A 15,744-nucleotide genomic window follows, 5' to 3' on the forward strand; every position below is an offset into this window, starting at 1 on the left:
ACCACTGAGCTACAGTCCCACTCCTACACATTACTTTTTTTATTTCTTGCAACTGGCAAGAGGTTAAAATAATAACCAAAGCTTTTGACTAACACATAACTCATTCTTTTCAACCATATGTTAGTCCAATCATGAAAATCAACCCTAAAGAAATTATTGGAAAATTTCACCAAAGACAAATCATGACTCTAGGTTATATTTGCTGATCACAACAATAAAATGAAAGATTGATACCTGATGAGAATGTGTGTGTACGCACATACTCATAAATTATCATCCTGAAGTAAATGTATATAAGGTTTGTTAGGAGGAATACAATAATGGGTAAGGTGGGAGGAAGGAAGAAAAGGAAGGAAGGAAGGAAGGAAGGAAGGAAGGAAGGAAGGAAGGAAGGAAGGAAGGAAGGAAGGAAAGAAGGAAGGAAGGAAGGAAGGAAGGAAAGCAGACAAGACTAAAACAGAAGCATCAAACCAGGTGTTGTCCAAAATGTATTTGAAATGAAAAGTAGTTTGAAGAGCAATGGTGCATGTGACACAAAAACACAGAAATTATAAAATCTATTTCTTCCCCATCTATCTACACACACACACACACACACACACACACACACACACACACACACACACACACACACACACACACACACACAATGTAATGCAAATAGGAAAGTCTTTGAATGCTGTATCAATGTGATACCTCCAGGGAGGGGCTGGCAGTGAAGGGGTTTGTTTAAGGAGGACTGTTCTCACTAATTGTACTATGATACATTTTGTTTTACTTTTTAGAAGTTTCTTCTATTGTTATAATTCTTCATATATAGTTGAAAAAATTAGTGAGATTCACTATGCTACATCAATTATGCACGGATCATTTCAATCCACGTTCCTACTCTTGCCACTTCCTCCATTTTCCTCCTTCCCCCAAACTCCCTTTCCAGTTCTTAGCAAATCCTCTTCTACCTTTAGATCATCTTTTTTTAAGTGTTCACATATGAGAGAAGTCATGAGATACTTGTGTTTCTGATTCTGACTTATTTCACTTAACATAATGCAGTGTTTTTGGTGCAAATGACATCAATTCAGTCTTCTTTGTGGCTAAATTATATATACTGTTTTTTAAAAAAATCTGTTAATGAGCACCTAGGCTAATTCCCTAGCTTGCATCTGGTAAATAAACATGGATATAAATATTGACATGCAATAAACATGGATATGGAGTTATCTCTATTGTATGCTGACTCCAGTTCCTATGGGTATTTGCCCTGAAGTGGGAGAGTCGGAACACATAGTGTTTCTATTTTGGGTGGAGGGGGTTGAAGAACCTCAATGCTGCTTTCCACTATACTCCCTTTTCTCAGCACCCTGGCCAGCATTTGATATTTTGTTTCGTGTTTGGTTGTTTGGTTTTAATAATACCTATTCTAATTTGGGAGTGGAAATATATCAGTGTTGCCTTATTATAAATTCTATAAAGCCATGAAAAGGCAAAGTCACACGTCACGTTGTAAGCTAACAGAATGAATGATACAAAAACAAGGACAGAGTGAACAGTGAGTTATGTTAGAGTTAGGTTGCTGTGATATGATCTGACAAGAAAGGAATCTTAAATTCTCTAGTACACAGGGACATCAAGAGAAAAATTTACAACAAAGGAATGGGTAGCCAAGAAAGGTTATAAACAGTCTCCAATGCAGGAGAAAGTAATTCTGTTCAAATAGCTTAGATTAGAGGCAATAAATTAAAGTGTCCATAGGGGCAAGGAGGTAACTTAAATGAAGGCTGTGGGTATGATGGGAAGTATCAGTTGCAATGAGACACCCAGACTTTATCTAGTCTACCACTACCCATTACACCCTTAGCCATGCACCACCCATACTCATTTAGACTTGTAACAAATAAACTAGAGATTTCCTATGTTATATCTAATCTAACCCTAATATACTATTTGTCAAAACATTTGGGAGTATTAGGGGATATGGTCATTCCATAAGAAGAGAGCACTTTTCAACTCCAGCTAGTCATATCTATGTGGGCCTGCAAGTCCAACATCTGATCAGATTCTGAAATCTATACTTTGATGAAAATAACTTGAACTTTAAGAGTATTTTGAGCTCAACCATTTTTGTATGTCTGCCCACACTAGGTCTTGAACTCTGGGCCTAGTGCTCTCACTTGGCTTTCTCTATGTTACATATTATATAATATGTACATTATATAGGACCCTTTACAGATACATGTACCAAACTCTGTTACAAATTTTCAAAAATCTTTTCATCAGATGGCAATGGGTGCTCTGGGTGCACATACAATGTGAATCTTTGTTCCACAAAAAAATAATCAATTTGATACCACTAGAAATTCAAACACAGAATATGTGATAACACTTTACCCCTTTTTAAGTGTGTTCATTTGATTGTACTCAGAATTCAAAGAGATCTCATCTTTTAAAGAATAAAAGCTGAAACACATATTCAAGTAAATATGCAGTCTTAAATCTGTTTCAAAATAATTTGGAGGAAGGAAAAAGAAGAGTCACAGATGAAACCAGACTAGTCACGAGTTGATTAAAAAGGAAGCTTTGTAAGTAGGTACTGGTAGCTCACACTTGTAATCTTACCTACTGAGGAGGCTGAGATCTGAGTATTACAGTTTGAAGCCAGCCTGGGCAGGAAAATCTGAGAAACTATTTCAAATTAACCAGCAAAAATCCAGAAGTGGAAGTATGGCTCAAGTGGTAGAACACTAGCTTTGAGTGAAAAAGCCAAAAGTTCCAGCCTCAGTACCAGTACAAAAATAAGTTTTAAAAAAGATCTTCATGGGCTGGGAAGTTGGCTCAGTGGTAGAGTGCTTGATTCATATGCATAAGGTCCTGGATTTGTTTCCTTAGCACCACATAAGCAGAAAAAAGCTAGAAGTGGTGCTGTGGCTCAAGTGGTAGGACAAGCCTTGAGCTGAAGAGCTGAGGGACAGTGCCCAGGCCCAGAGTTCAGGCCCCATGACCGACAAAAATAAATAAAATAAAATAAATAAAAAGGTTCTTCATGATGAGCCCAATGTAGACATGTACTCAAAACCACGTGTAATAACAATTTCCTCCAAAAGACAAAAATGGAGAGAATGAATAAGTGCCATGAATGGTCAGCCTCTCTGCAAGAATGACAGCCTTGCGAAAGGGCAGATTGCTTTGGCCATCCAACATTGTATTACCTGTCATTCATTTTAAATACTTCAACATAGTATGAAGTCCTAAACTTCATCAATGCCATCATTTGCAACCACATCATTATTTTATGTAGAACTAAGAAAGAATAATTTCATTGTCAAATCATCTTGTAATATTTAAAGACATTTTAAATTGAAAATGAACTGAACAATGAACATAATTGCACTGAAATGACTATATACGAACAGCTATTACCAAATACAAGCAGGCACAAACGATGGTAATTACCTCAAAACAGCTGTCTGACTACAGTAATTTTTAAGGAACCATTGATTTAAAGATGCACCCAGAATGCAGATAGCAACTAGAGAAAAAGGAGTGCTCCAAAAGTGATGAAAGATGAAAACTATTTTGCTTAAGTACTCTAGGGCAGTTATAATTGCCATATTCTAATATTAAGTGCATACTCCAAGAGTTTGTACACTGATTACTAAAGATGAATTAGAATCAGAGAGGCTGCAATAAGCTTTAGATAAATTCATCTCCAGTTACTGAAAGTTTTGATAATTAACATGATAGATGGTAAAAATGACTTCTCATTGCTTATATATGTTTGGGACAGATCCACTGGTGGCACACTTTCTGGTAATCATAGCTACTCAGGACAGAGTTGTGAAGATAATGGCTCAAAGCCAGCCTGGGCATACAAATATCTTATCTCCAATTAATTAGCAAAGAGCCAGATGTGGTGCTCTGTGGCTCAGTAGTAGAACAGTAGCCTTAAGCAGGAAAAAAAAAAAGCTAAGGGCAAACAGGTGAGGCCCTGAGTTCAAGTCCCAGCACACACACACACACACACACACACACACACACACACACACACACACACACACACACAGAGAGAGAGAGAGAGAGAGAGAGAGAGAGAGAGAGAGAGAGAGAGAAACATATGGACTGGTAAGAAATGACAGAGACACTCCAAAGCCTCTTGGGAATAGGGGTGCAAAAGACAACGTTGTTCAATGTGAATGTGAGTTAGACAAATAAATAATAGGCATCTTCAGATGTCATGGAACTTAAGACAAACCACGTCCTTTATGATACCTTCTAGCTCAAAATTAGTTCAACTTCAATCCATTTCTCACCCATTCATTCATTTGCTAGTAGTGAGGCTTGAACTCAGGGTCAGAATACTCAGCTTTTTCACTCACAGCTGGTGCTGCACCACTTGAGCCATACCTCCATTTCTGGCTTTTTTGCTGGTTAATTGGAGATAGGCATCTTCTGGATTTTTCTGCCTAGACTGACTTCAAAAAGCCTCCTAAGTAGCTAGGATTATACTTATGAGCTACAGTACCTAGTTCTTTTCACCTTTAGGTGTAACTTCTGCTTTACAAGAAGTATAGTAGGCATTGGCAATAGAAAAACGAGGTAAAAAATAAGACAAAACTAGTTAAGTATACAATAAGTATAGTGGCTCATGCCTATAATCCCAGCACTCAGAAGGCAGAAGTGCAAGACAATCACATGTTGAAGGTTAACTTGAGTTAACCCAGCAAAAACAACAACAAAACCCTAATAAGCAACAATCTACATAAATGGGGCAGGGGGAAGGGGGGCACGCATGCACAGTGAGGCTATGTGTGGTCCTATGTTGACTCAGAAAAATACCTACAAATAGCACTTTTTTTGTGTGGTAATCCTGGGGCTTGAACTCAGGGCCTAGGCACTGTCCCTGAACTTTTGTGCTCAAAGCTAGCTTTACACCACCACATAGCTTCACTTCCAGCTTTTGGTAGTTAATTGGTGGTTAATTTCCTGCCCAGTCTGGCTTCAAACCATGATTTTTATATCTCAACCTCCTGAGTCGTGAAGATTACAGACATGGGCCATAGGTAGACAGCTCAAATAGCACTTTTTGAGTGGAATAGGCAAATGTCAATATGATCCGAAAAGGTAGAAAGAACTGAATTGAAAAAAGTAGGCTAATCATGGTGTTCCTCAATCACCTGGGGATGCTGTAATCCCAGTCACACAGGAGGCAGAGATTGGGAGGATCAGTTTGAAGCCAGCCTAGACAAAAAGTTCTTGAGACCACATCTCAACTGATATGCTCAATATATTGGTATACTTGAGTTGTGTTAGCTACTGGGAAGCAACAATAGGAGTTTCAAGATCAAAGACCAGCCCTGAGAAAAACCCTGAGATCTTATCTGAAAAATAACTAAAAGCAGAAAGAAAAAGGACCAGGATTAGGAGGGATTGGCAACAAAGCTCAAGTGCTGGAGTGCCTGCTTAGTAGAGGCAAAGACTCTAAGTTCAACTCTGATTACTGCCAAAAATAAAGAACATCACAACGTCATCTTGATAAAAATATGTTAAATGTTCAACAAGAAATGTACTTACTACTTTACATATGTAACTGTAAGCCTTCTGTACATCTTCCTGATAATAAAATTAAGTTTAAATATATATATAAATTCATATATATACCTAAAGACATTCACACACACAGACACACACACACAGAGAGACTTGGAAAACATGTATTATATTTCCAGTAGGAATCTTTCCATGCTCTTATGATTTTGTTGCATATGTGTATTTTCTAATTCCCACAATGCATAATATTACTTCAAACAATACAACATGTAATTACAACATGTAATTACAACATGAAGGATCTGGTGAGACTAATGGCTCTAACCTTACGAATGGCAGGTAGGCCTAGGATAATGGAGTCCTTACTAGATCACAGGATTTCAATGCCTGACTCCTATTTTGTCATAGCACATCTGCCTCAAGTGAACCTCACAAACAATGTTGTCAAAGCCTCTGAAAGGAGACAGAAATGGGACTCCATTGAATTTATAGAACAGGTTGTACAACTCTTTTCTGGGCTGGCTTGTTGATAAATGGATGTTTGAATGGCAGAATTAGGCCTGAGGCTGGCTTCCATTATAATCTTCCCCTGCTTGTGAGATTGCCAGAGAGGTGACACTTACTGTTCTCCTGTTTCTCACTAATGGAAGCTACAGATACCAAAAAGAACTGGATAATTGGGGACCCAAAATTGGCTGTGGTCAGTTTGTTTCTACCTGCCATTAGCCTAGAAAAAAAGGCCTGATGCATGAATACATTACAAAGGTATACATATAATCACTATATAGATTATGAAAGCAGGAGCTGGCAGGTAGCATAATTCTGTGAATTTTGAAAGCATGTAAATTTTCTTCTACTGGGTAAATATTCCCCCCCACTAAAAAAAACAAACCTTATTTTACATTTACATTTTCCATACAACTTTTGGTAATAAAGGTTTGCAAACATATAAAAAAGTAAAGCAAGGGGAAATGAGATGGTTCAGGAGTGTGTGTGTGTGTGTGTGTGTGTGTGTGTGTGTGTGTGTGTGTGTGTGTGTGTGTGTGTGTGTGTGTGTTGTGGTGTGTGTGTGTGTGTGTGTGTGTGTTTTGTCACTTGGCTTTTATACTCCAAGTTGATACTCTACCAGTTGAGCCACAGCTCCACTTCCAACTGTTTGTGCTGGTTAATTGGAGATAAGGGTCTCTCAGACTTTCTTACCTGGGCTGGTTTTAACTTCAATCCTCAGATCTCAGCCTCCTAAGTAGCTAGGACTCCTGGCGCTCTGCAGATTTTTTGTGGACCCTTTGAATATAGATTTCCTCCACCCTACATATCCCACATTAGTATTGAAATACAATACCAAGCAAGTTTTCCCACTAAACTGCAATAACATTTTCACACTGAAAAATTTTTTACAGCAATTCTATATTATGAAACATGTAGCTTACATTCAAACTTTCTCAAATGTCACAGGAAAAATCTTTTTGCAGCTTTGTCTTTCAAATGTGGATTCTTGTAAAGTTCATGGCTTCAATGTAAAGATCAATGCTTTCCATGTGTAATTAATAATCATTGGACAGTACACTAAAATTACAAGAATATACTTTTCCCCATTACCCTTTTATCCAGTGGTTTGATCAATACCTAAGACAGTGTAGGAACTCACCTCTCCTCCTATGTTTTCCAGCTGGTGTTTTTCTATGATAACAAGCTTTAGAGGGCAGGCATGTTGGTGCATGTTTGTAATCCCAGCTACTTGTGAGAGAGACAGGGGGATAATGGTTTGAGGCCAGCCCAGGCAAGAATAAGGTGATGAGATTCTACCTCAGAAACAAACCAGGCCTACTATCCTAGCTACTCAGAAGAAAGAGGTAACATATTAACATATGACTCTATCCAGAAACCATACTAAAGACAAAACAACTGAGGGTGTGACTCAAGTGATAGAGTGATTGCCTAGAATGTGTGAGTCCTTGAGTACTGTCAAAAAAAATAATAGCTTTCTTTCCTTTACCAATCCCTCATTAATTTTATTTATATAATGTGTTAAAATAAAATACATGATATTTCACCAAATGCCACCATGGGCAGCCCTTTCAAGGAGGTTCCTGTGTCCTTGTGGATGTGGACCTATTTGATATGTCAGCTCTGCTTTGTGGTACAATTTATCCAAGGCTCACCTTGCATTTTCCTTGTCCTAGACTAGGAATAAGACACTCATTCTTTAAGCCTCTCTGGATCTTTTCAAAAAAGAATAATATTTAGCCAAAAGTTGAGCATGAGTGTGTTCATTGCCATTTTTAGGAAGAATTATTACAAAGGTTGGTCAGTAAAGAGAGCGCTTTTCAATAAAGGAGGAAAGGGACTGGAAAAAAAAAAAGAGAGCGCTTTTGTGTGTTTTTATTTTTCATAAGGACTCCATACTGACATTTCCAATGTAACATTAATATGACAGAACTTTTTTGTTTACACATTTAGTTTTGCAGCTAGATCATTTTTTGTTATATGAAAAGTCTTGGCTTCTTTAGTATCAATATATTTACTTTTAGGTTCTATCCCCGTGAGATATATATGTGTTCCACAACATAATTTACACCACTACTAATAAATAAACTGAATGATTCTTTTGTTTGTTTCTTTGTTTTTTTTGTTTTGTTTTGTTTTTTGGGTCCGGTCGTGGGGCCTGAACTCTGGGCCTGGGCGCTGTCCCTCAGCTCTTCAGCTCAAGGCTAGCACTCTACCACTTGAGTCACAGTGCCACTTCCGGCTTTTTTCTTTTTGTTTATGTGGTGCTGAGGAATCGAACCCAGGGCTTCAACCATGCAAGGCAAAAGCACTCTACCACTGAGCCACCTTCCCAGCCCAAACTAAATGATTCTTAAAACTTGTTTGCAGCAGGGCACCAGTGGCTCACACCTGTTATCCTAGGCTGAGATCTAAGGATTATGGTCTGAAACTATGAAACTCTTATCTCCAATTAACTACCAGAATACAGGAAGAAGAGGTGTGGCTCAAAGTGGTAGACCACTAGTCTTGAGCAAAAAAGCTCAGAGACAGAGCTGAGGCCCTGAGTTCAAGCCTAATGACCTACAAAAACAAAAAAACAAACAAACCCTAAAAAACAACTTCTTTGCAGCTCCCCTTGGTTTTAGTCCATCTCACTTAGGATGAGTCAAAGGACCATGAGAAGAAGTTCTTTGGAACAACTGAGTTCTCTGTGTAATTCTGCGCTCAAGCAGATAAGCATTTGTTTTTTCCTACTCAGAATCAGGGTTTATAAGATTTCCTTTTTTATTTTATATTATTTGGGGAATATTAGTATAAAATATTAATATTACTTGTGATATAGTGACATATTTAATAATATTTTATTATTTCATTATATGTTTATGTTATTATATAATAATATATAATTATATGTAATATAATATATATGTAATATATATAATTATATATAGTTATTATATTTTTCATTGATTATATAATGGAATATATACTATATCCTATAAAATAATAACTATATTTATATAGTGATGTTATTAGCAATAATTTTATTATGTAATAATATAACATTAATATCATTAGAAATAGCAATTTATATAATAATAATATAGATAATACTGATTATATAATAATGTATGATGGGGGCTGGGAAGGTGGCTCAGTGGTAGAGTGCTTGCCTTGCATGGTTGAGGCCCTGGGTTAGATTCCTCAGCACCACATTAGCAAGAAGAAAAAAAGCCAGAAGTGGTGCTGTGGCTCAAGTGGTAGAGCGCTACCCTTGAGCTGAAGAGCTGAGGGACAGTGCCCACGACCAGACCAAAAAAAAAAAAAAAGTATGATGATATTCATATTAGAAGTAATATTGGTTAACAATATATAATAGCATTAATATTATTACAAATGACATTGATTATTTGAAAGTTATTTGAATATAAGATAACATTACTAGAAATAATATTAAATATTATTATTTGAATAGTCCAATATAAAGAGTTAAGTTGAACAAATTCAGTTATTATCCCTATCCTCTCCACACTATTTTCCATCTACTCCTAGTTGGCATTTTCATTATTTTTATTCAGTCATATTTTCTATATCTTTGTAAAGGGTATGAATCAATGATTTTTAGTATATTCACAGAGCAGTACAAACTCACACACTAATTCCTGAAGTTTTCATTACTCCGTAAGAACTTGAAACTCCATAGTTATTATCAGTCACTCCCCATATATTCCCATCCTTACAAGCCCTTGAACCCACTCATTGACTTTTTGTCCCTGTAGAGTTGACATTTCATATGAATCCAGTCATATACATATGTCTATGTATTTTCAAGGCTATCCACGCTATAGCATGTACTGGCAGCTCATTCTCCTGTATGAGCGGATACTACCCCATTGAAGGAATATACCACATGTGTATCCACTGATCTACTGATGCAAATTTGGGTTGTTTCTACCTTTGAACAACCATGAATAATGCTGCCATAATATCTATGATAAACTACATATGGAAACACATTCACTTATCTTGGGTATATCTAACTTGGAGAAGAATTCCTGGGTCATGTGTTAACTACAGCTAACTTTTGGAATCATTAAGTTTTGCTTTTTAACCATATTATGCTTTGGTCATCAAAAATGGGTAAATACTTGTGCATATTCATATTTTTATTTTTCTTCTTTTTTTACCAAAAAAGCTAGGATATGATATCCTCTGGTTTACACCTTGAATTTTTTGTTGCTTGTTTCATATATGTAATGCATCAACTAAAACAAACTTCATAGAGATCTTTCTCAATCTATTTTTTTTAATGACTGCATAATACTACTATGAGGGCAGTAGGAAATGAAGGCAAATACATCCTGCTTTACTTGGCAAATCTTTATGGTTACACACTAGTATTGTTTCCAATCTTAAAAAATGCTGCCATGACAAATCTTTTACATATGTTCAGTGGTTGTGGAAGTGAGCAAATGCTTTAAAATGGGATTGCTAGGGCCAAGGGTAGATACCAATAATCAGATAGGTTACTGCTGATTCTCCTCCTCTGGGACTATAGTGAATGACTACCACAACATATCAATGCCTATTTTCCCATGCTGTCATGAACAGAGAATGTTATTAAGGAATTTGTCAATAAATATTAGCTCAGCGTAATTTTACTTTGCATTTTATTACTGAGTGAACGAGTATTTTTCACAAAGTTAAGGGAATATATCTTCCTGCTTCTATCTAGCTGTTCTGATTTTTCATTTCAGAAATTTTCTATTTTGTGTGCAGTACTGGAACTTGAGATCAGGGCCTGTCTCTGAGTTGTTCGGAGATTTTTTGTTTGTTTGTTTTTGTTTTTATTTTTTTGTGCAAGGTTGGAACTCTGATCCTGGAGCCACAGCCCCACTTCTGGCTTCTTGGTGGTTAATTGGAAATAACAGATGCATAGGCTTTCTTGCTGGGACTGGTTTTGAACTGCATTCCTGAGTAGCTAGGATTACAGACATAAGCCATCAGTACCCATCATTTCAGGGATTTTGATGACCAATATTGTTAAGTAAGGCAGGTAGCCAGCTTTAGGGTGACAGAGGCAGATACCCTGTCACTCACTGCCAGCATGGGTATTCTCAAGAGACGTTGGTTCTTGACACATATTGTAACTTAAAAAGTCAAACGAAAAGAGACTTTTGAGATTAGCTGATCCAGTGTCCTCAAACTGAGGAAACAAAGGGGCAAAGGGACCATTCTTTATATCACATGACAAGTTAGAAATAGACATGGAACTTGAACCAAGAGTCTTTTTCCCCAGGGCAACTTCAAATGAAAGTGCAAATAATTTCTTTGCTGACTTTTGGAGTTTTACTGAGATTACTTGAAACAATTTCTGGAGAGAGAAAATGTCCCTTATTGTTCTGATTCTTGTTCATTCTGATTATTATAAATACCATTGTATTTAATACTCATTTGCTACAGACGTATAAAAACATCTAAGTTCAGGCACTGGTGGCTCACACCTGGAATCCTAGCTACTCAGAAGGCTCATATCTGAAGATCAGTTTGAAGCCAGTCTCGGCAGGAAAGACTTTTACCTCCAATTAACCACCAAAAGCCAAAAGTGGAGCTATAACTCAGGGACATTGCCCATGCCTTAAGTTCAAGCCCCAGTCCTGGCACCAAAATAAAAATCTTAGAAAGTTAGAGCTGGATCAGATCTTTGGTGATAACTGAAATCACAGGAAAACCTGAGGTCCAGATGAGCAGAGCACTGGATAAGCAGAAGAAACCAAGAAGGTCACTTCCCTGGAAGGTCACTTTTAATAAAGGCTTGAATTTTAGAAATCTGATTGCCTCTCCCAAAAAAATACAAATACATCTTTAGTTGAATGACAACTCCTGTGTATAACTATCATTACTGCACTTTTAATGTGAAGATAACTTGATTTGATAAATACATACATTGGTGTTTTATATACCTAAAAGGTCCTTGAGAGATCTGTCCACCAAATAAGGTAGCAGCACAATGGAAACTGGAACCTAGATTTGTTAGCTCCTGGACAGAGTACTTTCTGAATTTTCTTGAGCCACATAAATTCATTTTTACTCACAGCATCATGGAGCCTATGTATCCATTTCACCTGCCTATTTCAGAGTCTGTTGCCATGCCTTCTAACTGGAATGCTTCTGTCTGATCTCCCCACCACACCAGGGCAGGAAGTTGATCAGAATCTTAACAATTCTCCTTTTTTTCTCTTTTTTTGTGTGCACACCAGTATTTAGACTTGAACTCTGGGCCTGGGCACTGTCTCTGAGCTTTTTTGCATAAGGCTAGTACTCTACCACATAAGCTACAGCTCTACTTTTGTGGTTAACTGGAGATAAGAGTTTCAGAGACTTTTCCTACCTGGGCTGGCTTTGAACCATGAGCCTCAGATCTCAGCCTCCTTGGTAGCTAGGATATCAAGAGTGAGCCCTTGGTACCCAACTATAACACTCCTTTCTTGAGAGCCTCCTGTATGTCATGTGCTTTATTTGTGTTCATTCTAATCCAGATACTACCTTCATGATAGGCACTATAATTCTCCATGTGCATATGAGCAAACAGGACCAGAGACCAGAGACACTGGCCTTAGATTAGAAAACTAAGTAATGTAATTATTTAAATAAGTTGTAGATTCTAAACTAGGTTTATCTGAAAGTACAGCATGTGGACTAAACAGTCTTCTTCTAATTCAGTGTTATGCCTCAACTGAAGCAGGCCAGGTACACAAAGACTGAAAGGAAGCATGCAAACATCTGCAGACCAGCTTCTGTATAATTCTACCACATGGTCTGGTCCACCAATAGGAACTCTTTCTGAAAACCTAGCAATAACTTACTTGACCAAGTGTCTTATGAGAAGTTCCAGCATCTCACGGTTCTTTTCTGGTAGCTTATATACTAGAGCATGAATAGCTCCAAGCCGGTAATCCAGATTGTCAGACTCTGTCAAAAAGAACAATGAGAGAGAGGGATTGGCTTTCTGGGCAATTAAACAAACAATTGTGCAAATTAATATGCCTACACCACATAAACATACACAAAGACACAGGTGGAGAGAATGACAAAAGACCCGCAGGGACAGTCATAAAGATGAGGAGAAACAGAGAAATAAACAATCATAGAGATGCAATGACACCAAGAAATGAAGAGAAGTATTCAACAAAAGGCAAAAAGAAAGAAAAAAAAAAACAAAGAAATAGTTCTAAAAGGATGAAGAAATAGAAGACAGATGAAAAAATGAAGGACAGTCTCACAGGTGTGCAGAACTATGGCTAATTGTAAATTTCCAACAGGAAACCCTTTCCCACCCACCTTCCCACAGAGCTGACTGACAGTATACCTCTGGGTTTTGGTGATAACCATTGAGCTAACCCAGAAGCACATTTTGAAGCTACTGTGCCTCAACAACAAAGATGCAGTAAGAGGCCACAAAGACTGCAATGCAGGGAAAGAGTTGTGTCCATGAAGGAGAGCCAGGCCCACAGCCAAATCTCCTTGTGCTTCTTCATCTTCCAGGCAGTGTGATTCTATATGCCCTATTGCCCATGTGCCTTCTCGATTATCTCATCTAGAAAATGGGCTACCATTGTTCATAGATAAGGGATCATTTGAGAGGACAAAGTGCTGAAGAAAGTGGCAATGGCAGCTGTCATATAACTACTCTGCTGACCTGAGATAATGTGAGCTAGTGCTCTTATACAGAGGGAAGAAGCAATCAGCCAACCAACCAATAAATCAATCCATCCATCCATCTACCTATCCAGGTCTACACTCTCAAGTTAGCCAATTTCATCTAATCCACTCAAATAACAACAATTTATGAAAAAAAATTATCCAATTCTTGACTTAGCAAGTAGAAATATAGTCATTTGGCAGTGGGTAAAATCTGCATTTATGCTTATGGGGTTTTAATCTTCAAACATTTTTCTAGGCTTATTACTGTAAACCTTCCTGAGACACCAGAACAACACACAATGAACTAGAAACATTAATACTTACTGGCAGCAGAGACCAGCTCTTTGTGAAGCTTATACGTCATGACAGGTTCAGAAAGATTCCTGAAATTAATGAAGACTGGTAAGTTCCTTTGGAGAGTCAATCATTGAACCCTGAATTCTCAGTTCTGTGGACAGTAAGGTGGAAGTTATTGAGCTCCATATCTTAATGTGATTATATATATTTCTCTCTTCAGCTGAAGCTTCATCAGGGGTTTAAGATGTTATGAATCCAACAAAAGACCCATAAAAATATAGGCTGAGATGTCAAGCACAGTCTTCAATTAGCGTCCAAAGTAAAAGAAAGTGCTAACCAGTTTTACAAAGTTCCAAAGTTGTCCCATTCTTCAAGCTATTCTGAACCCCTCACAATTTAATAGAACTGTAGAATTTCCAAGTACCAGTCTTCCCATGTCATCCTTGCAATGGTTCTGTCTGGTGGAGCAATTGCTCAAATCCAGACTTAATACAGAGAGAAACTGAGGTTCAAACAATTTTCTTCATTCAGAAAAAAATCATGAGCGAAGCTGTGTGCCAGGAGCTCACACTTATAATCCTAGCTATTCAGGTGCTGAGATCCGAGAATTGCAATTCAGAGCCAGCCCAGACAAGAAAATCCGTAAGACTCTTATCTGCAATTAACCACTAATAAGCTAGAAGTGGAGCTGTGGTTCAAGTGGTAGAATACTATCCTTGAGCACAAAAGCTCAAGGACAGCACCCAGGCCACGAGTTCAAGCCCGAGGAAGCACAAGAAAAATCACTGACTGAGAACCTACATTGTGTTCGGGAATCAAAGATGAATTAGATTTCGTCACAAACTTTTCAATGCTATGGAATATGTGCATAAAATAAAGCTTTGTGGGGAATTACTCAGAAGGAATTAATATAATAATAATAGCAAACTGCACTGTTTTAACTGACTTTCATCTTTTAAACCTATTAAACTCTATGATATGCTAGTGTAGTAGTAACTGTGATGGTTTCTATTCTCTAGATGTGGAAAATAAAGATTACACAGGTAAGCGGCAGAACCAGGTAGTCTGTCTCCAGACTCAGTGGTCATTTTTATGTGTATGCCAGTACCAAGGTTTGAACTTAAGAGTCTTGTTCTCACTTGGCTTGCTTGCTTAAGGCTGTGTTCTCCCACCCAAGCCATGCCTCCAGCCAAGATTTTTGATATTTCATTTAAATTTTATTAAGTAGTTGAACAAAGGATTTTCAATTCCACAAGTCAGGTTATAAGCATACTGCATCTTGATCAATGTCACCTTTTACATCCTTCTCCCCCATCTTTGCTGGTTATTTTGGAGATGAAGTTTTGTAGATTTTTTGCCCAGGATAGCTTCAAATAATGATCCTCCAGATCTCAGCTTCCTAAATAGTTAAGATTACAAACACAAGCCACAAGTACCTGAGATCAATGCTCTCAATCACTTCACTGTACTGTCTGTAACTGTCTGTAGCTGTCGAGGTGACAGAACATAAAGATCAACACAGAAATAGTGGAAATACAGATAGAAGAAAAAGGTAAATTGAGTTACACTAAAGCTATTAAGGACAGAATTCCTCCATTGATTGGAGATGATGTTGAAGGAGAGAGTAATCTGGTTAAGTGGAATTCAAATTGCTTAATAAGAGAGAACTGGAGATGCTGAAGCACACAAGCATGTGAATTAGCAAGGGGA

General features: G+C 37.6%; 1 protein-coding gene across 6 annotated transcripts in view; it reads right to left on the minus strand.

The window, feature by feature from the left end:
* Positions 1-15,744, minus strand: part of Ophn1 (oligophrenin 1) — a 323,759-nt gene that overhangs the window by 79,520 nt on the left and 228,495 nt on the right. For all 6 annotated transcript variants that reach the window (XM_070040238.1, XM_070040239.1, XM_070040237.1 and 3 more), the window contains 2 exons: positions 14,062-14,120; positions 12,900-13,005 (listed from right to left, as the gene is read on the minus strand). In XM_070040238.1, the coding sequence (XP_069896339.1) occupies positions 12,900-13,005; positions 14,062-14,120 (165 nt within the window). The remainder of the gene's footprint in view (positions 1-12,899; positions 13,006-14,061; positions 14,121-15,744) is intronic.

This window comes from Dipodomys merriami, unplaced genomic scaffold (assembly GCF_024711535.1).
Source record: "Dipodomys merriami isolate MVZ:Mamm:240054 unplaced genomic scaffold, mDipMer1.0.p SCAF_3, whole genome shotgun sequence".
NCBI classification, from domain to species: Eukaryota; Metazoa; Chordata; class Mammalia; order Rodentia; family Heteromyidae; genus Dipodomys; species Dipodomys merriami.